This window comes from Rhinopithecus roxellana, chromosome 5 (assembly GCF_007565055.1).
Source record: "Rhinopithecus roxellana isolate Shanxi Qingling chromosome 5, ASM756505v1, whole genome shotgun sequence".
NCBI classification, from domain to species: Eukaryota; Metazoa; Chordata; class Mammalia; order Primates; family Cercopithecidae; genus Rhinopithecus; species Rhinopithecus roxellana.
Window position 1 is genome coordinate 25144519 of NC_044553.1, and position 23441 is coordinate 25167959.

The 23441-nt window shown below is 38.2% G+C and overlaps 1 protein-coding gene across 2 annotated transcripts in view; it reads right to left on the reverse strand.

Moving 5' to 3' along the window:
• The window catches only part of MCTP2 (multiple C2 and transmembrane domain containing 2), a 262919-nt gene that overhangs the window by 139706 nt on the left and 99772 nt on the right, over nucleotides 1-23441 (reverse strand). For both annotated transcript variants that reach the window (XM_010371429.2, XM_030930371.1), the window contains exons 5-8: nucleotides 11100-11242; nucleotides 10247-10323; nucleotides 9602-9713; nucleotides 5411-5446 (exon numbers count right to left, since the gene is read on the reverse strand). In XM_010371429.2, coding sequence (XP_010369731.1) covers nucleotides 5411-5446; nucleotides 9602-9713; nucleotides 10247-10323; nucleotides 11100-11242 — 368 coding nt within the window. The remainder of the gene's footprint in view (nucleotides 1-5410; nucleotides 5447-9601; nucleotides 9714-10246; nucleotides 10324-11099; nucleotides 11243-23441) is intronic.

Below are 23441 nucleotides of genomic sequence, written 5' to 3' on the forward strand. Positions count from 1 at the left end.
TTAGGACCAGGGAAATGCTTCTAATGCATTTTCTACTATTAAAAAAATAAAAAACAAGGAGACAAAACAACACAACAACAAAGGCCATGTGATTCAACAAGATTTTCTTTTTTCCCTGACCTGCAGGAAGCTCAAAGTTAAATGCTGGACTCATGTGCAATAGTATTAATCTTCTTGTATTTCTTGATTTACTTGTATAATCCTGCTAGCCTTCACTTCTCTACTCTTTATCTGTTCTTTATCTCTTACTTAAAATACTTTATAAGCACCTCTATCCAGGGATGGGAATAGTGTGAAGCAGTGAGGTACAGGGCTCATCCTCCAGGTCCTACAAGTGCAGGGCTGGTGCATCAGCCTGGATGCCTTTTATTTTATTATTATTATTATTATTTTTGAGATGGAGTCTCACTCTGTCACTCAGGCTGGGGTGCAGTGGCATGATCTCGGCTCACTGTGACCTCTGCCTCCCAGGTTCAAGCAATTCTCCTGCCTCAGCCTCCCAAGTAGCTGGGACTACAGGAGTATTTTTTGTATTTTCAGTAAAGACAGGGTTTCACCATGTTGGCCAGGCTGGTCTCGAACTCCTGACCTCAAGTGATCCACCTGACTCAGCCTCCCAAAGTGCTGGGATTACAGGTGTGAGCCACCGTGCCCTGTCCCAGATGCCCTTTTATGTTTTGCACCCAGAGTACCTCTCTTGCCTCACCTTAATCCCAGCCCACCTCCATCACCTTCTGGTTAGGAGCCAGAGCCATGGCCTCCAAGGCCTGCCCTTCCTTACATCACTTGCTTTTTCTCCTACAATTCACAGCATCCTTCTTTATATCCTAGTTCTTCCCAGTGCTTCTCAAACTTGAAGGTGCTTGACAGTCACCTGGAGGGCTTGTTCAAAGATGACTGTGCCTCATTCCCAGAGTTTCTGATTGAAGAAGTCTAAGATGGGAGCCAGAACACTGGATTTCTAACTATTACCAGCTGCGGCTGGTCCAGGGGACACACTGAAAAGCAAGCTGTTTGGAGCCCTACAATAAATAGTTTGGAGATCTTATCATATGCCACATTATTTTATCCTGAAATATTTCCATTCATTTTATCCTCCTTCTCCTTTGGGGAGGGGGAGAGGGGGAAGGGGAAGGGGAGAAGAGGAAAGAGAGAAGGGGAGGAGGGGGGAAGGGGAGTGAGGGAAGGGGGAGTAAGGGAGGGGGAAAGGGGGGAAGGGAGGAGAGGGGAAAGGGGGGAAGGGGGAGAGGGGGAGGGGGGAAGGGGGAAGGGGAGAGGGGAAGGGGTGAAGACAGGGGGGATGGGGGATGCAGATGGAGAGGGAAGGGAAGAGAGGGAAGGGGAAGAGAGGGAAGGGGAAGAGAGGGAAGGGGAAGAGAGGGAGGGGGAAGAGGGGGAGGGGGAAAGGGGAAGGGGAGAGGGAAGGGGGGAAGGGGAGAGGGAAGAGGGGGATGGGGAGAGGGGGATGGGGAGAGGGAGACGGGAGGGGGGATGAAGAGGAAGGGGGAAGGGGGAAGAGGGGGAAAGTGGAAGAGGGAAGGGAAAGAGGTGGAAGGGGAAGAGGGGGAGGGGGAGGGGAAAGGGGAGGAGGAAGAGGGGAGGGGAAGAGGGGGAAGGTGAAAAGGGGGAGGGAGGAGGGAAAGGGGGAGGAGGAAGGAGGCGGGGGAAGAGGGGGAGGGGAGGGGAGTGGGAAGAGGGGACGGGGACAGGGGAGGGGGATGGAGAGGGAGGGGGAAGAGGGGGAGGGGGAAGAGGGAGGGGGGAAGAGGGAGAGGGGGAAGAGGGAGAGGGGGAAGTGGGAGAGGGGGAAGGGGCGAGGGGAAAGGGGAGGGGGAAAGGTGAGAGGGGAAAGGGGAGACGGGAAAGGTGCGAGGGGAAAGGGGAGACGGGAAAGGGGAGATGGGAAAGGGGAAAGGGGAAGAGGAGAGGGAAGGGGGAAGGGGAGAGGGAAGGGGGATGGAAGGAGGAGGGGGATGGAGGGGGAAGAGGGGAAGGGGAAAGATGGAAAGGGGGAGGGGTGAAAGGGAAGAGGGGGAGGGGAAAAAGGTAGAGGGAGAGGTGGATGGAGAGGTGGAGAGGAAGAGGGGGTCGAAGAGGGAGAGAGGAAGAGGGGGACGGAGAGGGAGAGGGGAACGGAGAGGGAGAGGGGAACGGAGAGGGAGAGAGGGAGAGGGGGATGGAGGGGAAGAGAGGAGAGGGAGAGAGGAAAGGGAGAGAGGACAGGGAGAGGGGAAGGGAGATTGATTCCCTCCAAATGCTATGACTGTCCTCTCAGTGTACGTAGCCAGGTGGAGGCCAGCTGATAGGAGCGCCTAGAGAATGTATCTTGCAGAGGTCAGCCTTTGCAATAACAGACAGGAACCAAAATAAAAGAATATAAAACCAAACAGGCCAACAGTTGGCACTACTAGTCAATCAATTTCATGCAGAAAAAAAAAAATTACGCTAGTCTAAGTCATGTTTCTTACTTTAGACAGCAGACATAGTAATACATACAACAGAGAGTCAAAAGAGAGGCTATGTAAGAGTATGTAATTATCTCGGTGAAAATTCATCTAAAGTAAAGATAATCCATAACTAAATAGCCATTGTAGTAGACGTAACACCTACAGACACCCATATAATAGCAGGGGATATGTGGGGTGTGTGTGTGTGTCTGTGTGAGAGAGAGAGAGAGAGAGAGAAACAGAATATGTGCAGTTTCTGAACACAATCAGTAATTTTTCAAAGCCATTTTTTATCATTGCTTTTTTGTCTTTATATTAGACTATTTGATATAAGGTAAATAACCACTGTTAATATTTTTTAGTTCTCGAATTGTTACACAAATTAGAAAAGAGAGAAATAAGGCTTGGAAACAAATCTGGTCACACCAAAGATTGTATATAGTAAATACATAAAGAGAACTAGGTGTCTAATTCATCTCTATTAAATCAAATTCCCAATTCTTATTTAAATGCCCATTTTAAAAGACTTTTGCATGAAACCTGAACCTATTTTTAAAGGCAATCTCATTGTATTTACTATATTGAAATCCAGGGCCAAATAGTAAGAAAACAGTTGAAAAAAAGAATTTACAAAGACCTTTCAGGAACCTTTTAGATGATGCAAAATTATAGATTTATGGCATTAAGAAGAAATTATCTAAATAAAATTATTATAAGAAAAAGATTCAGGTGAAAAAGCCAATGATATTTTTAGGTAGTACATTACTTAGGACTAGTAAAATTTTTAATACTCAAAGCCAAGTAATCTTCCTTGTGTTATATTATTACATAATATTAAATACAATGTGGAAATCCTAAAATAGAATTTTATAATTTAAAAATACCAAAAGATAGGCTGACCAGGGTATTTTAACTACTTTTACAGATTGCTAATCAAGTGTCTATAAAGTCTCTATGTGACTAATTTCCATAAGCCAAATTAGACACTACCTGACTTTTCTCTTTAAAACTGTGCATTCTCAGAAGCAAAAAGTCAACATAATTGAAATTTCTCAGCAAAATACAACTTGCATGCCTTGAATAAGAGGATAATAGCTTTCAAAAATTAATAAAGTGAACTTTATTTTTCTAGGATTTTATTAAACATGTATACTCAGGATGGGCGTGTATTATATCCCTGAGCCCAGTGCACTGAAGTCAAATTCGAGACACTACCATGATGGGAAAAAAGCAAAAAAAGACAAACAGTTCAGTTCTAAGACACAACTCTGAAGTATACACATAAATACTGCTCTCCGGGATCTTCTGCTTGCTTCATATTTTTGATAACTTTATCCAGGTCGTCAACATTTTTTCTATCCCCCCTCATTCCTTTGGCCATTCTTCCACAACCTCTCCTGTCCTCCCTAGACTCCAATATTCCCCAAGCTCACAATTTTTCTTTCTAGCCTTTATGTTCTTCCACAAACTGCCAGTGCTCTTCCACAGACCAAAGCTCCCTAACTAAAGATGGTTATTGATGTACAGTACCAGTGTTTTAGTGCAGGAGCAGAATCAATAAACGAGAAAATACTGCTTTGTCAGGCTTCCCCAAAGCATTCTGGGAAACTTTACTGCTTTGGGTGGTTACAAAAACTCTTAATATGGGAGAGTGAGAGCTGGGCTTTGTCCTGTGGTGAGAAATGATGTTCTTCTACCCTCTAGTGACTATAAAGGAATAAGGCAAACGTTGAAGGAATTTTTGAGACGGCTCCATGTTATTATTTCTTGAATATTAATTTTATTACTAAAAAGAATCAGAGTCTTGGGAACCAAGTGAACTCATACGGTAACAAAACACCTTATGAGAATTATTTTAAAGTGTTCAAAATGCAAAGGGTATATATTTTAGTAAGTATGAGTCAGAACTTTGTTTCCGGCGTATTTTCAAACGCAAGATTTGAAAGTTTGCTTTCTTCTTAAGTGACTAGCAAAAGTCAGTTTAAAATTCTCTCTCTCTCTCTCTCACGGTCTCTCATTCGCATCCAAACTCCAGCCTTTGAGCTGGAAGTGGCCCCCAGTTTCAAACTCCTTATTATGTAGACAAATAAGTAACTGAGGTACCATGACATTAGAAATCAGAGCTGGCATATTTGTATGCACATGTATGTGGGTGTGCAAATACAGGCATTCACTGAGATCATCTGTACATCTTCCGATCACACACACCACCACCACCACAATTCAGAAACTGAAGGAATAGTCTCAAATATTGCATCATTTCATAGGAATTATTTTGTTATTTCTCCTTACAAAGTAGCAGTGCTGCTAAATTAAGTTGTAAATACTTTTTTGTTGTGTTTATTTTTACACTAATTTTCACATTTAGTCATTTATGTTACAATTGGCTACTTTAATAACTTCATAAATTAATAATGCGTTCTTGCACCTTTTATAAATCAGACAGAATTGTATAATTGCTTAAAAAGATTCTAGCAATGTAAAAAATAAAAAATCAGCAATTCATGAGAAAGCTTTAAAGGAAATTTTACTGAAAAGATATAAATGGCTTTTTCAAAAGACATTAAAGAGACTTAAAAAGTATACCACATATTTTTTCAATCTTTACATTGCCCCTACAATACCAATGCTAGTTTCCATCTCATGGCAAATAACTTCCTAAAGGGACTAACTCTAACCATGCTAAACTCTAAATAATCCAAGCTTAATGAAGTGTAACACTCTAACATGGCCAGTACATATAAAATATCACCACTAAAACAAGAGTCAGCTCAAACATCTGGCAACACCCTTATTAAATAAAATTTTTAAAGGAAGGTTGTTTTCTTATTCGTAACAGCAGTAAGAGGAAAATAATTCTGTTCTACATAAAGGTTGGGTAATATCTATCATGTAGTCATTTGTGTTTGCTACAAAGACAAAGTTTTTAACCAAATGATCTAAAGAAAAAAAAGTATATTTACCTTGCTGGCACTTAATCGCTTCCGATTTGACCAACGCTAAAGATTGTGTCCGTGGAATGGTGAGAATGGCAAAATAAAACAGAAGAAAACAGAATTATTAACAATGTAATTATATTATGTTAGATGGTCCAGGTTACATTCAGATAATTAATATTCAAGTTCTGAGGTTACAGAGAAAGCACATTTGAGGAAGAAGATAGATACATCATCAAAAATCACATGTATGTGTTGTGTTATATAATTTTCTCTAAATATTCAGTATGAAAAAGCAATGACATAAAAATGCTGTTCTATCTTTGGAAGCACATTTTTTAAAATTATCTTAAAACAACATATTTTTCTCTCTAAAAAAATAGAAAGGTTTCTTCTGCTTGAAATACTCAGATATTATAAAAATGTTTAAGAAATTCATGACTACTGATAGTTGATATTTAGGTTTCCATAGTTTTAGATGCTAGAAAAAAAAATTCCATTTACTCTGAGTAAATCTCAGGATTCAAAACAATAGAAAAAATATGAATAAGTATTGCATAATTAAGAAAATGTGCTAATGCAGTATCTAAGGAAAAGGAAAAAAAAATTCTAAATAGCAAGAAACTTCACCACCTTTCTCTTTTGATCTCTTTTCTGTCAGGCTAAGGCTGCTGAATTTTGTCTACAAATTCTCTCCAAGCAAAACCCTCTCATTACTCCTATCACCATTCAGTACTGTAAAGCTCTACTCTGGCTGGTTAACCAGCTAACTGTTTGTTACAACTTGGATCCATTTGGGAGATTACAACTCAGTTATAAACCTAATTGAGCAGACCACATTTACTATTTTTCTTAAGAAAAAAATACCTTTAGGTAAATGACCAGTCCACTTTGCCAATATGTCTTCCCAATACATTAGAAAACAGAAAATTAATAGTCTTCAGGGGAAATCCACTTACATTGCATTGACCAGCAACTAGAAATGTTGGTACACAAATGACTGAAAAATATTCTTCATTAATTACATGTCCCCCAGTGAAATTGTGAGTTCAACATTCAGCATATGACAGAGTTATAGGTACTATTATCTGGATATTAATATCAGGGTTTTTTTTATTTTCCTGAAATAGTGACAGATGTTTTCACCCAAACCAACCACCAAAATTAATTACATCTTTTAGGTACACAGGACTATTTAGGCCCTTTGACATATAAGAACTCATTTGATTTTATTTTTAACAATTATACAAAACAAAGCATGTAAATAAATTAATGGAAAATGACCATTATTATTCACTTCCTACAATGCTACCAAATACCATATATTGAGTGTCTCTACCCAATTCCAAGCACCTATATTTGATAATTTCAATCTTCACAACCCTATAAAACACTCTTTTTTGCCTTGTTTCACATATGAGGAAATTATAGCTTAGAGAGATTAAATAATTCTTTGAATTAACCAGACCCCTGGTGGATCTAGGATTCAAACCCAGGCAGTCTGAGAACAGAGCCCAAAATTTTAGCTACTATATTTTTTCCTGTTTTTGCCATGAAAAAGAACACAGAGCATGTTTGTCAGCCTTCCAGCCAGTGTCTTCCCTTTTGCCTGCACCATTGTCATATACATTTAAGTCCCTGGACACAAGAGTAAATTCATAAACATTTTGCACATACTGAGATTTTTGTCAGCTTGGTTCTAAAGCAACAAAGGCTACCTCAGAGATGACTGGAAGAAAAATGGGTTAAATAACTGAGACTTTAAACTGAAATCTCTCCACCAGAGTTTAAATTAAAATGGAAATTTATGAACAAATTATCTCACTTAAATAATCTACTGATTTCCAGTCCCAAATGCTAGTCATTCCCACTTAAAATCCCAATATAAAAAATCTCTTTAAATATTAACTCAAATTCAATGAAAAGAACAAAGATTCTGATAATCTATGTTACCCCAAGGGCTCCCAACACGCACCGTTAGCTGAATAACCACACATGGCCCAGAATAAATTATTCCTCAATAAATTTTCTTTGATCAAATATATAAATGAAAAAAACTATCAATCAGAAGAGAGGAGGCAGTTTTCTAGATTTCCATTATATATATGTAATATATACACATATTTATCTCCATATGTACATGTATATAGGTATCCATATGTGTATATATGTACATATGGATCCATATATATGCATATAGGTGTGTATATACATGTATTCACATATATATACACACACACATATATATCTCCATATCCATAAATATGGATATAAAAATTCACAAAGGTAGCTATTTGAATATGCAGCTATTTTCATGGAGAAATCAACTACCTTTACAAATCCAACTTGAATAAATATGGATATGGAGATAAATATATATGTGTGTGTGTGTGTGTATATATATGGAGATATATATGCATTTATATATAAATATATAAATGCATATATATGGGATAAATATATATGTATATGTATATATTTGGAGATAAATATATGTGTATATATGGAGATAAATATATGTATATTAGAGATAAATATATATTTGTGTATATACAAGAAGATAAATACATATGTGTGTGTACATATATATGGGGATAAAAATATATTTGTATGTGTGTATATAATCAATATATTGTACACTAGGCTTCTGCCAGACAAAGACAAAAGGAAATAAGGAAGCACATGAGTGTGCAGACATTCTGACAAAGTCTTCAACATGGGAGGTGGGGAGTCAGAGGAAACCAGGCCTACACTGAGAGGAAACTGTGGCTATTCTTAAGCCCTGAAAAGATAGTCTCTTTGAGATCTTTTACAAAAACAACTCCAAGCTGCGTCTAGTATTAACTGTTCTGCAATTTGAAATAAATTGAAACTAAAATGGCGTTATGTTAAAACTCCAAATTCTGACAATCTTAAATATCTTTTAAGTGCCAATATTACTGCGAAACATAATCTAATATGCTATAGAAAAATTCACAAAGGTAGTCATTTGAATATGCAGCTATTTTCATGGAGAAATCAACTACCTTTACAAACCCCACTTGAATATGTAAGAAATTTTTTGAAGATATCAGCTGGCAAGTTGTCAACCATGTGACAAATAACTATTTACATTACATGCTATAACCTGGCCCCCAGCTCAAGTCACCGGTCATCTACTGTATCACTGACACTGAACCCAGAGTCACAGATGCAGCAGCAATGCTGTGAAGATGAAGAAGAAGCTAAAGAAAATCCCTCCTTCTTTAGGTGGGGTGAGAAAAATACTTTTATTTTCAACATTAATTTAAGACATTTTAACATTAAAATCTCTCTTATATTGAGGTCACAAGTGCCAACAGTGCCACTTTTTAAAAAGAAGTAATAAAAGGAATTCGAATTAAAAATAGCAGATATTTAGTTGAATCTTTGAAAAGGCACACTACAGTTTTCTTACTGCTTTAAACTATCTTCTCTAAGTTTACTAGTAAATCAATCATGATTTTCATCACAAAAAACTACAACTAAAAGCATAAGTGATATCAAAAGAAAAATATTCTCCTCCCCTACCCCATTGCCTCAATTCAAGAACCATTACTGGAGACCTGATTATAAATAGGCTTCATATTTTTATATTGGATTATAAACATGCTAAATTATAACACATCTTAAAAAACAGGTACTTTAATTGGCTTTAAAAATACTTTTCAAATAAGTCCTAATCAAAGATGCTTTTGTTCTAATATAGCCTTAGATATAATCCCAAATAAAATCAGATTATGATTTGTATCCACATTTTTGCTCATAAGAAGAGTCCCAATCATACTGTGACAAAATCTAATGCTTCACTGATGTAACAGATCTCTTTGATAGGTACCATATCAACTAGAAATTTGCAGGTACTAGACCAGAGAACATTAAAATTTGTATCTTCCCAAAAGAACTCCCAATGGAAAACTTGGTAGCTAAAAGTGAAAGAAGAAACCCAAATGCTGCAAATGTAAGCCTGATCATCTTAATAACACAAAATAAATAATTCCTTAACCAATTTCCTTTCCGGTGCCTCAAAGAAGAGCATTGTATTAAAAAACAGATATTTTAAGACTCCATAAAATGTTGAACCCTCCGAAAATAATTACAAATATATCAGTCATCTGCTAGCTATCAAGGGACAATTGCAATGAGCCACTTAAAAAGGACAAAATGAGCGGTTTCAAAAGAACAAAAGGTCCCACTTACATGTCTCTTGAAATCACCCTGTTTTACCACTAGGTTCAAATTTAAGACGATCACTCCCATGTCATCTTCTAAACTGTTTGGATCTTCCAGTTTTAAAATATGTTCAGTTGTTCTACAACCAAAAAGCAACAAACAATGCCACCACTTATTGACAGGACTATATTGACCTACACGCAACAGGAGCTTATGGCAGAAGTCTCCTACCTCTGAATAAGGATTAGACACAATGTTAAGAAAGCACAAAATTTAGTGAAAATAAAACAGTTATATTCAGAGTAGAGAAACTGGCATTGCTTAATTCAACAGTTGGTTAAATGATCCCCCTCCCCTAACACCCAAATAAAATGTAAACTCTTGTTTTAATTTTAAGTTATGTTAATGAAACTGAATATTAACAAATCAAAGTACGAAATTCAATACACACTTTAGAATGCATTACAAAATACTTAACATCTGACTAATATATTTGGCACCCAGAAAGTAAAAATCCTTAAAAATACACTGAGAGTTATAACACTTTAAAGCTCTCTTTCATTTGTTTAGATATGTTGTTTTTGTCATTTGACCTCAACAAGCACCATTTAACATTATCGTGAGTTCCCTCTAAAATTCATCAATAACAATTAAAAAGTAAAAATACGGTACCTGTTAAGCTCAAGATCACTGAGAATTACAAATGCAGACCCCATGAAATCAGATGTGGTTAAATCTCGATCATACACCTACAAAGAGGACAGAGGTCAATTAACACATTATTATGGTAAACCAACCGAGTTTATCAAATTATTAACAAATGCAATAGGTTGGAAATTTTGAAATCAGTCTTTCAGATCTTGAAATACTTTGCATAGTACAGTTAAAGAGAAATTTAGTCAAGCCAATGCAGAGAACAAAATTATTCAATCTTGTCCATTTTGCCTGCTATGATCAAAATAACAGCAACAATTTCTTTTAAGGCAGTATTTATATCCATCGAAATGTTATGCACAATGGACCACTCTCTGTAGTTTAAATAGTCTGTCATTAAAATTTAGTATTTTCCACAGTGAGCAGATCTGCCAATTAAATAGAAATTTGCTAAATTTTCTATAGCAATCTCATCCTGCACTCAACTCATGCAGTTTTAACCCAGATGTTGTAGCAATTGATGCTTACAACTGGTGGCTTGAAGCTCTATTAAGTATAAAGATATTCCTAATGAGAAAGGCTTTAGTACTTGTCGCCACTGCAGTACCAGTAATAATTCTTCCACATTTAGTAGACTGAAATACAATCAATGTAGATATTATTTTCACTCTAATTTTCACTGGAGTGTATCTCATTGATTGAAGAGAAACATACAGTTTCAACAAACAGTATAAAGAATTTCTTCTATATTATTATTTTAATCTGTCCTAATAAAAGAATTAATTTGGCAAGTTCACGTCTAAGAGGACATGAGAAACTGCTGAGAAATGTTTTTAATAAAGGTACATATTTGAAAGCCATCTGTGATTACCTTCACACGTAGCTTTTGATCAAGGCTTTGTATTGGCAATACAACTATCTCATCCCATACTGGGTTCAAGTTCTTATATATGACTTTACTTTTGTACAGTGTCTTCCCATTCAGCTTAAATTTCACATAAGGATCACTTGTGCCTTTAAAAGAAAAAGAAAACAAGACAGAATTTTAAAATACATGTAAAAGCCTGGGACCTTCACTAAATAAAGATCCTTTCCCCACTCCCCAGGCTAATGTCTCCCTGCACAGAGATTAAAGGCCTCGGAGGTGGAGGACAGAGGGAGATAAGAAACAGTTTGGGATAAATGAATAATTCTTTTTTCCCTTTAGTGGTAGAATATAAACGGGCTCCTTGAGTAGTTTTTGTTTTGTTTCTTTGTGGGTAGGACACCGCTATACTACTCAAAAAAATTCAAGAAGTAAAATCTACCAGCACCAGCTAACAGGGTCAGAAGTCCTAGGGAGAAGCCCACCACCTCGTAGGAACCGCAGCAAGTCAGTGAAAAGTGAAAGAAATCAGTTTCAAACATTTAGCCAGATGGCTGATTCAACAGAATCCTGTACTTGAAAATATAATCATAATAAATAAATCTCTGGAATCACTGGCTCAAAAGATGGCACGATGGGGCTACAAGTGAAACTGGAGGCGTAGAGATTAAATTGACAAAGTTGCCATTCTTTGCTGCCTCCCCGCACCTGCACTAAAGCAGCCAACATTGTCTCAGCCAGGCCAGCTGAACTCCACACCAGCCAGGCCCTCAGCTGGCCTCAGCGCTGACACCGCTGACCCGCCCAGCTCCTCCCCGGGAGCTTTGAAACAGATGCCAAAAGAAATGAATAATGTCCCTCCAGTCACTCTGCCCAAAGCAAAAAGAAGGGCTGATGGCAGACCCTCCTCCACACTTTTCAGATCAATGCAAGTTAAAAAAAAAAAAAAATGCCTGCAAAACACAATACATGAATTATGTATTGTGCGTGTGTTACATGCATGTGTGTCTCATGATACAATGCTTGGAACACACTTGTTCATTACTACCTAGTAAATGGTGGATGAAGAAGGCACAAATGAATGAGCAATCAATGAGGAGATAAATGAAGGCCAGCTGATAACGCTACAAAGAAAGAAAATCTGATTTGGGGAGTTATGATTCTATAGCTAATTTTGAAACACGGCAGTGAATAAGCATACAAAGACCAACAGCCCAGTCTGTTCACTGGGATCTCCCCTGTGCCTTGGACAGTACCCAAGACAGGCCCCCAGAATATTTATTAAAATGAAGTGCTGATATCAACATCAAGCCAATATAGTCTAGGAATATCACATCAAAAATTAATTAAGCTACTCTATCACAACATTTATCAAATCATTAATATCCATCATACATTACTTCAATCTTTTCTTTTTTCAGCTCCTTTTATTATTTCCATTTAACTCCAGTACTAAAAATTACTGAAAATGGAATGCACTACCTTTCCCAGCTATTTGAACTGAAATTAACATCGCTACGAAGTAAAATAGCAGCCATGGTTTAAAAGTCTTACTAGATTAAGTAAGGCATGATTTTGAGAAGTCAGCCTTCCAGTATTGCCAGGGTACTAACTTTAAACAAAAATTAAATTAGCTGCAAATATATACATATACATAGTCAAATCTCACATTTTAAGTTTGGTAACATAGGAGTGGAAGCCCATCAGTCTTTATTTTAAACTTGGGTATGCACATGCATGTGCACACACGCACAGACACGCATACACACCGTGTTCAGGGGCAGTTCTGAGAAGAACAGCAAAAATGAATGCATTCACAGTCATTCAGAGAAATGCTCACTAGTGAGAGTGCAATCGCCCACCCCCCCTCCCTCCTACAGCAGAAGAGAACACCTCTGGCGAGGCAGACTTTAACAATCATTCTGATACATATATATAAAAAAGTGGGGGAAAACTATAATAAAAAGAGGCCTTTAATTAAATGAAATTGCCACTCTGGGATCAGGCCTTCATGCTTGTCAGCGTACTCTCAAAATAAACATCTCAAAACTAGGCCTCAGTGGTGTCAGTTTCTCACAGGCAAGGCATACTGGGTAATCCCCAGGCATCTTGACAGCTACATAATGTTCAAACTGTTTCACGGGTGAATGGCGGCAGTTGTGTGAAAGAAAATATTAATGTCTGGAATTAATAGAAAAAGGGACCAGGGTTTACAAAGCCAAACAAGGAAAGAGGGTGTCAAGTTAGTGCCGCGTTAATTGTTAGGGAAAATTTGAAAGAAGGGGGAGCACATTGTGATTTTTCTCTCTGAGCCTAAGTGCCTCACTGTCAGGGAAGTGACATCTCAACTAGGCAGCTTCTGAAAAGGGGTCGGCCACTCAGGAATGCAACTCCCAGATTATACAAATGATGAGATGACACCTGAATGGGTGGACTTTAACCTTGTTCACTGGGAGCTTCAGACACAATGAGGCTCTTGTGGTAGTGTGGTACTCGGCGAGGGGAATGAAGCCAAGAGTCCAAAGACGGTGCCTCCATTCTGGGACCATCACCAGTTCTGCCATGTGGACCTGATGGAGTCCCTCAGCCTCAGACGTAGACTATCAGGATGTTAAGCATTCATGGCCCTAGTGTCCTGCTCCATTCCAAACACACAGCAGTACATATATATACACATACATGTATCTATACACATACATATATATACACATACATATACATATATATGCTAAGCAAAAGTAACAGCCAGTCATCAGTCCTCTAAAAATGCTGCACCCACTTCCCTTCCTAACGACCACATGTGACAGCCCTTGTTTCTACTCCTGCCCACTGACACTACTGGTCATCACATCTCCCTCGATGCTGCATCTGTCAGGCATGCTAATGAGCCACAAACCGCTTCTGGCCATTTCTGAGTGTGGCTCCATGCTGAGCACTCCAGGAGGTTACAAGGTGCATCCATCCCAGATCTTGCTCTTCTTCACCTAAGGGGCAACAGGCAACTCAGACATATAAAACAAAGTTCAAGAAGGAAGTGTCCCAACAGAAGTGAACCTGGGAATGATGATGGCTCATAGGTGGGGAAGATTAGTTCTAGCTGGAGTACCAGTGGAGGCTGCAATAAAGAAGATGGGAGTTGAAATATGGGTGGATCAGAACAGGCAGAGAAGGAGGTCATTCCAGTAGGAGGCATCTGCTCTAAAAGCGAAGGAGGGAAGGAGACTCAAAATGACTAGAGTGGTGTGGTGCCCAGCATGCATTTCAATCTATCCAGAGATTAAGGGAGGAACATACAATGAGAAATAAAGTTGTAAAAAACAGATGAGTCAGAGGCCCAAGTAGCCTATAAAGGTAAAATAAGGAGTTTAGCTTATAATCTGTAATAAATACAGGTGTTTGTACTCTTTACCTTTTTTTTAATTTTTAAGAAAAGTAATGCATGCACACAACTCTGAAAGGGATGAAAAGTAAAATCTCTACTCTAGTACTCTTCATTGATTCTCACCTGTCTTACATATCCACCATAAATAGTTTCTTGGGCATTTTACAGGAAAAAAAAATGGAATTGTTTTTAGTGGACTCATGCTTTCACAATTAACATTCCTTGGAGCTCTGCTCATACCAGCAATATAGATCAACTGTTTTTTAAAAAACTAACTGAATATATTTTCATGGTATTGTGTTAGTTTATATAATTAGTTACTAAATAATGGATATTAATATCTTTTCCAATTTTATTAACTAGTATAAACAATACTGTAATAGGCATCCTTCTATAATTATCTTGGAGTCCGTAAGTGATTATATTCAGAGGAAAATTTTAACAATGAAACTGCTGGAGAAATGAATATGAATGGCCCATGGTTTTGTCTTTTGCTTATGGATTTAAATGAGCCCCTTCATTGTGGAAATCAATCAACCATTGACTATAAGTCTTGTCAGAATTTGTTTAGACTTACGTTATTTCTGGCAATAAGTGATTTTCATTTTTATTTCATCAAATTTACCTAAGCTGTATTTATGGCTTTGTAGTTTAACATCCTGTTTAGAAGCAATGTTGTACAAAATTTTAAATTAATTCAGCTGTGTTTTCTTCCACTGATTTTATAGTCTTTCTTTTTTTTTCTCTCTCACCACTTAAGCCTTTAGCTCATCTGGAATTATTTTAATACGAAGAGGGAAGGAAATTCAGGTTCACTCATGAGCAGCAGGCTGAAGTGTTCAGAGCCAAGATTTAGAAATATAAATCTGACAGCAGCTTATAATTTAGAATAAAGAAGAAAGAGGGTAAAGCTAGGGAACCTGGTAGCTGAGAAAATATAGCAACAGAGAGTTGAGGACTGAGGAGAAAGCTGGGACCAGACCACAACAAGGACCTACTCACAGTTTCAGAAAATGCCCTAAAAAGCACTTCCATAGAACTTCGTCTCGAGAGACACTCCACGGACGGGAGAGGGTATGTGATCCAAACCATTTTAAAAAGCTGCTTACTATTTCCTAGCCTAGAACTTTCATAATATAGAGTAAAATACTAAACTATGTTAAGAAATGAAGTACAAATGACAGGCTGGATACAGTGACTCATGCCTATAATCCCAGTACTTTGAGAGGCCAAGGCGGGAGGAGCACTTGAGGCCAGGAGTTTGAGACCAGCTTGAGTGACAGAGTAAGACCCCATCTCCACCGGGAAAAAAAAAAAAAAAATTAGCTGGTTGCGGTTGCATGTGCCTGTGGTCCTAGCTACTCAGGAAGCTGAAGCAGGAGAATTGCTAGAGCCCAAGATTTAGAGTTTACCATGAGCTAGGATTATGCCACTGCACTATAGCCTGGCTAACAGAGCAAGACCCTGTCTCTCTAAACAAACAAAATCAAAAAAACATCTTAAACTTTTCTATTCCATATTTTACAAATGTATTTAAATACAGAAAACATTATTTGGACCACCTATGAGTATATTATGAAATTTCTCCAAATCAAAGCTCCTTTAGAAGGTAAGATTAATGACCAGAGGTGCCTAATATGCCTGGTAGATGGATTATACTTATGTGATGAATGAATGAATAAATTTTGAAGTTAGATGGACATGGTAAATTAAAGCCTCAGGCCTTCCTTTTACTAACTAAATAACTGTGGGCCATTTACTCAGTTTCCTTATGCTGTAATATCTTCACTTGTGAGACAGAAAACTATCAACTTCAAGGGATCATTTTGAGAACTGAATGATCCAATATACTTCAATGATAGCAGGCTTCGGCCATTTGCTGAGAATGTCTCACGAGTGCTATTTTTAGTATTACTACTGAAGTTATAAAGGGGAAGAGTGTATGGCAATGCATGTAGCAGTAATTAAATATTCATTTATTTTACTTTAATTTTCCAAGTTAATGTACACTAATTTGTTTCTATAGTATGTCTTCTATTGTCACCTCTAAAGGTGTGAAATTTATATCATCTTCTCTTAAGTTTGACAGAAAATTCCTTATCTTACTTCTCGCAGGGATTCTGTGTGATTTGGGAACATTTCTATAAAATAACCTGAGCTGTCCTAGAAGGAAAGAGCTGTATAAAAACTAAAAATCACTAAGTCCTCATAAGGACTGGCTACTTCCTTTCCTACTGCTATATTCACTGAGGATTTCAGAGCACTTTGGAGATACAATTGATAAAAATAACAGGCAGCTCAGTAAGGACCCATGGCAACTCAAGTCATCATCAGGAAACAGTCACCCAGAACTATATAATTTGAAGATTTTGTTCTCCCCTTGATTTTTCTTATTATTTTTAGGAACTCTTGCCACTTTGAGAGTGCTACTGAAGAACATGGCTGGTGCCAATACAAATGGTGAATAGAAACAGTCAATATCACATTGAATGGCTCAAGAACAATTGTTATATGCAAATAAAATGAACCTCTAAAATACAGCTTTAATTACAAACAACTTCTTTTTGCTTTTTTTTGATATAACTCATGGCAATGGTAAAAGAAAAAAGAAGAAAGTTTTTAAAAAAGAAAAAAATTCCCATCTAGAAAAGCTTAATATGCTGATACGTACTTAGACTTTACATGCTTAAATGTACATACACACACACTTATCACAAAAAGGGATCAGTCTTTATACAATATCATTTACCTGCTTTCTTCAATTAATAAGACATCAGAATCCTTATACATCTTTTTCTGAAACAGAGTCTTGCTCTGTCGCTCAGGCTGGAGTGCAGTGGCAAGATCTCAGCTCACTGCAACCTCCTCCGCCCTCCTGGTTTCAAGCAATTCTCCTGCCTCAGCCTCCCAAGTAGCTAGGATTAAAGGTGCCCACCACCAGGCCCAGCCAATTTTTGTATTTTTAGTACAAAATAAAATACAGCCTGTTGGCTAGGCTGGTCTCGGACTTCTGACCTCATGATCTGCCCATCTCGGTATCCCAAAGTGCTGGGATTACAGGCATGAGCCACCATGCCTGGCCCATAAATATACTTCTACAATTGAGTTTAATGTTCACTTTATCTGTATGTCTGTGCATATATATGTATAAACTTACTATGTAACATTTTTTTAAAAACTAGCATTCCTAATTTGGACTAAAAATACACTGTGTTGAATACAAAAGCATTATTTGTAGGAAAAGTTTACTTGCTATCAGCTAAGTTATAAAATTTAGCCATGCAATTTATCCAAAAGAAATGTCTTTAGCTTGAAAATTTTTCTAATCAAATATATTTCCCGAAGTAGTTGTTTGCTCATGAAAGGAAATTATCACTATATTTTAACACTAAGTTCACATTTTGGAATATCTGATAACTTTCTTTGAGAGAGCTTAGGATTTCAAATCCAAGTCAATAATTAAATTATTTACCAGCTCTTTAGGGACACTGAGCTACATATATAAAACTCCAATGACAAAAATAGTATTTGGAAACATACAAAAAGTATATACTTTAAATTTTTTATCTAATAGGGTAAGAGTAATAAGTGACTATTATATTTATACACATCCATTTATAGTCTTCTGAATATATACACATATTTAGGATCTTCTCTTTTTCTTGGGAAAAGAATCATGCCTGAGCTTCTTTTAGATGGAATCTGTAAGTTCTGACTTTGACACCAGAAAATACAAAAAATATAAAAGTTGTTTCTAAGTTTTGAACAGGTGCTGCTGCGGCACTTTTAATTGACCTCTTCAGAAACCCTAATGGACGTTATGGAAATTTACAGGACATTTTTCCTCAGCCATCTGAGAAAGAAGGAACTTCTCCTGTGCAGAGAAAAATCTATACTACTTCAGACAGTGGTAAATTCAAAGCTAGCAGAATTCCAAGCCAGTGGTTTTATCCACCAAAATAAACAGAACATGCACATTCCCTGGTTTATCACGGCCCATTATCTTTCTTCTGCAGATAAGGGCCACATGCTTCTCACAGCCGTTTTTGATACCAACCATAGAACAGTTTCTTCCCCAATCTTCTACTGGCCTTCTTGTCTGTTTTGCCATTTAGCACACTCTGATTGAACTATTCCTGAACTTCTCTCCCAAATACGATTGACTTCCTTCCTCTAAATGGACCTGCCACGTATTGGCACCTTGGACAAGGTCTGCCCACAGACAGACCCTGAGTTGCAATAGCTCCAGGCAATTTACCAAAGTCCAATTTACTGGAAGAATTTCCAATGACCAATATACAGTAAAATCAATGACCTGAAATTCTCAATGTTACTAAAATTTGTTTAACTAATTTTAAAGTTTATAGCAACTCACAGAGGATAAACGATGAGACATAGGGCAGGTCTAAGAACTGGGGAAGGAGGTCCTCCTGGGTCTTCGGATTCTTCCCGGCACCACAGCCCCCATGAACTCCCTCAGTCCCACCCCATACCATCCCAGACCTCCACATACCTCCCCTGCCTTCCCCTACTCTCAGTCCCTCTCCCACCTCTTCCCCTAACACCTTCCCTTTTTCTCTCCTTACACTTGCCCTTTGTGGGTCTGCAGCTTAAGCTATGAGACATTCAGTCTCTTCTATCATTTACTGTTTTGTCTTAACACAAATTAAATATTGTTTAAAATGTTGTTTTGGTCTTGTCTTTATAACCCATCAACTAAGATGACCCAGAGACCTTCAAAAGCTATTTTTAAAAGTCCCCGTCCAATATTTTTAAGAATATCAATAGCTATAACTTTATAAATGGAAGAAGAAAAGCACTGTCAATATATTAACATGATGAATTCTGTAATTTCAGTGAATTGGTCATTTGGTTGAATACATGATTGAACTAATTGGCTTTTGGCAAACTGGTCATTAAAAACATATGCCTGCACTGGGTGTGGTGACTCATGCCTGTAATCCTAGCACTTTGGGAGGCCGAGGCAGGTGGATTGCTTGAGCTCAGGAATTCAAGACTAGCCTGGGCAACATGGCAAAATTCCACCTCTACAAAAAATACAGAAATTAGCCAGGCACAGTGATGCATAGCTTTTGTCCCAGCTACTTGGGGGACTGACGTGGGAGCACTGCTTGAGCCTGGGAGGCAGAGGTTGCAGTGAGCCAGGATTGTACCACTGCACTCCAACCTGGGCAACAGAGTGAGACCCTGTCTCAAAACAAACAAGCAAACACACACACACACACACACACACAATCCCATATGCCTGTATCCCTATTGTTGGTCACCCAAAAAAGGGTGTGAATTTCAGCTTAGAGACCTCATACATGGTTGTCCCTGTAACATGAAAAAATGAGGGCCCCATGTAAAGTTAGAATAAGGCATGACAACATAGAAAAAAGGGACGGGAGAGGCAGCAGCTAGAATACTGCAATAAAAAGAGACTAGAAAGGTTTAGAGGAGAAAAAAATATAAGGAGTAAGCCAGAGAATCAATGAATAAAATTGCTTAGAATCTCTATAAAGGGTGAAATCTACAAGGCCTATATGCATATTAGTAATCTGTGTTCCAGAAATTCATTATTACCAAAGCATACATGATTATTGATACTCTCGCATTCTCCTTATTAAAAAATGCTACAAATAATCCCCCACCCAAGCTACTATTTAAGCACAAATCTAAGTCTAAGAAAATGGACATCAGCATTTACAGAAAAAAAATAGAACAGGACCAAAATTCAAGAATAACATTAACATGGGAATGATCTCCTTTAATCCTACAAAAGGAGATATACATGCTTTACACTGCTTCTTTAAGGATGAAGAATACTTCTCAGTCTTATAAAAGGAGATCCTGCCATTTGCTATGACATGAATAAAGCTGGAGGACATTATGCTAAGTGAAATAAGCCAGGCATAGAAAAAACATGCCACATGGTCTTCTTTCATATGTGGCATCCAAAAAGAAATCGAATACACACAAACAAAAAGTAGAAGACTTTTTCCCAAGTGAAGGGGAGCAAAGAAATAGGGTAAAGTAGGTCAAAGGCACTGAGGTGCAGTTATGTAAGATGAGTAAGTCTGGAGACCTACCATACGATGAGGACTCCAGGTAATGGAAGGGTATTATATATTAAAAATTTATTAAGAGAATAGATTTTAAGTGCTCTTACCACACACAAAAAACTAACTATGTGATGATGGATATGTCAATTGACTTCACTGTAGGAAGCATTTCACTATGTGATATGGTCTACATGTGTGTCCCCATCCACACCTCACTACTGAGATGTAATCCCTAATGTTGGAGGTGGGGCCTATTGGGAGGTCATTTGCTCATGGTGGTGGATTTCTGATGAATGGCTCTGCATCATCCCTCCTGGTACTGTCTTCAGGACAGTGAGTGAATTCTCAAGAGAACTGGTGGTTTAAAAGTGTGGGGCACCTCCCTGCTCTCTGTCTCGCTCCTGCTCTCATGTGACATGCTTGCTCCCTGGAAGCCATGATTGTAAGCTCCTCAGAAGCCAGCATCATGCTTCCTGTACAGCCTGTGGAACCATGAGCCAATTAAGTCTCTTATCTTTATAAATTATCCAGCCTCAGGTATTTATAGCAATGCAAGAATAGACTACTAATACACTATGGATATCAAAATATCATGTTGTGCTTTAAATATAGGTAATAAAAAATTGTTTTAAAGGATGAGGAAAGTTAGAAAGTTCAGAGCTGAGCCTTGAACCCAGATTGTTTTCACTCTAAAGGTGTCAGAACTACAGTAATTTTACAAAAGAGCCCCTGAATTCTGTGGTACTTAATAAAAAAGTAGGGTATCTGTCCCCACTCCTCTTGAATTGGGTAACTGTTTCAACCGTTGTGGTGCGGTGTTCCTTCCAAGGCCGCATCCTAAAAGGTGATGCAGCTTCTGCCTTGTGCTGGGACCCTTGTGCCTGGAGCCCTGAACTTCCACATAAAAAGCTTGAAGACTCTGAAGCTGCCATGTCATGAGGAAGACATGCTACATGGCGAGGCCTCATGTGGAACCATCTTCATCTTCCAGACACCTGATTCCATACACACAGTATGGGAATCAACAGACCTTCAAGTCTTCCAAAGATAGGTTCCCAATAGCCAAGTCTTCCCAACCTTCAAGTCTTCCCAGGTGAAGCCCCAGACAGTGTACAGCAAAAACAGGCCATCTCCATTGGGCTTTGTCCAAATTTACACTCCCAGAATTCATGAACACACGGCTGTTGCTGAGATTCAAGGTAATTTGTTACATAGAGAGAGACTCAAGAATGACACCCTTCACCATGACAGGCCACACTCCCCAACTTAAACTCAGTAAGGTGTGATGGTGTGATAGGACTAACTGTTGCTGAAATAAAAACTCAGCCACGAGTAAATCATGGATATGTGGGAATCCACAAACACACATCAATGTGCGCACAGGCAGAATACCTCTTATCAACTTTACAAACAATGAAACAAATACATTAAAAGAATGACTTGAAACACAGCATGTACTGTTGTAGTATAGAAATACACACTTGATAGGCTGGGCGCGGTGGCTCACGCCTGTAAACCCAGCACTTTGGGAGGCCGAGGCCGGTGGATCACAAGGTCAGGAAATCGAGACCATCCTGGCTAACATGGTGAAACCCCATCTCTACTAAAAATACAAAAAATTAGCCAGGCATGGTGGCGGGCGCCTGTAATCCCAGCTACTCGGGAGGCTGAGGCAGGAGAATGGTGTGAACCTGGGAGGCGGAGCTTGCAGTGAGCAGAGATCGCCCCACTGCACTCCAGCCTGGGCGACAAAGCCAGACTCAATCTCAAGAAAAAAAAAAAAAGAAGAAGAAGAAGAAGAAAAAGAAACAAACACTTGATAAAAACCACCCCCTCTAGAGAAGTCCCAATCAAGCAAATAGAAAACATGCCACATTTAATTCAAATCAATGATGTTTGGTTGGGTGTAAGGCAATTTTCTTACATGCAGCAGGAATAGAAAATATCCCAATTTTGCTCCAAAGCACTTCATAGGAATTGAGACGGGATTCCACAGAAACAGATAAACTGACTCTACAAAGCAGCAGAGTATCAGGACGTTCTGATCAATCCACAAGTCCACACAGATTCCCAAAACAAAACCATACAACAAAAATCTTCAGAGGAAAGGGTTCAGTTGTGGGAATACATTAAAGGCTGTTGGTACAAACATGTCCAGTGATGCTCTGTACCAAGTGGCAAAGGAATAAACAGCAACCAATTTTAAAACTCAGCTCCAATCACTTACTGCAGGACATCCGCAAGCTACCAAAACTCAAAGAGTGAAGGAAAACCACTCCTGTGTTACCGAATGGGTGGCTGAATCTTTGAAAGGTTCACATTTGCTCTTGAATGACAATTTTTCTGATACACTGGCCCAGATGTGGCCAATGATCTCATGCCATCTGGCGTTCAGAGGAGGTACTCCAATGAGAAGCAAATCCCAAATGTTGCAAAATAAAAAGGACTGAATTTTCAATACAGTAAAACTCTGGTGTGGAGCTGATGCCAAACAAGAGAAAAACATCAACAGGAATCAAAGAGAAATTGTTGAAGCAGACTCCAATATGTGTTGCAATTTAATGTATACTTAAAAAGTGACCATCACATCATTAGGAAAAGAAATATTTAGTCCTAGTTAGTTAGATGGCCATTTGGTGACAGTAAAACTAAGCTCCTGCTTTGGGTCAGAAACTAAGTAAACTTGACACAGATCAAAGAGATAAATGTAAAACTAGATAGAAAAGAGAATAAATGTAGGTCAATGTACGTGTCTCTCAAGAAGCTTTCTAGATAAAAAAATGAAGACACTTTCCAGAAAACAATCGTAAGATTAAAAATATTTTTGCAACAAAAACTTTATAAACAAAATCTAAAGGCAAGTGACAAATTTAAAAAAAAAATGCATGTGAACATGCACAG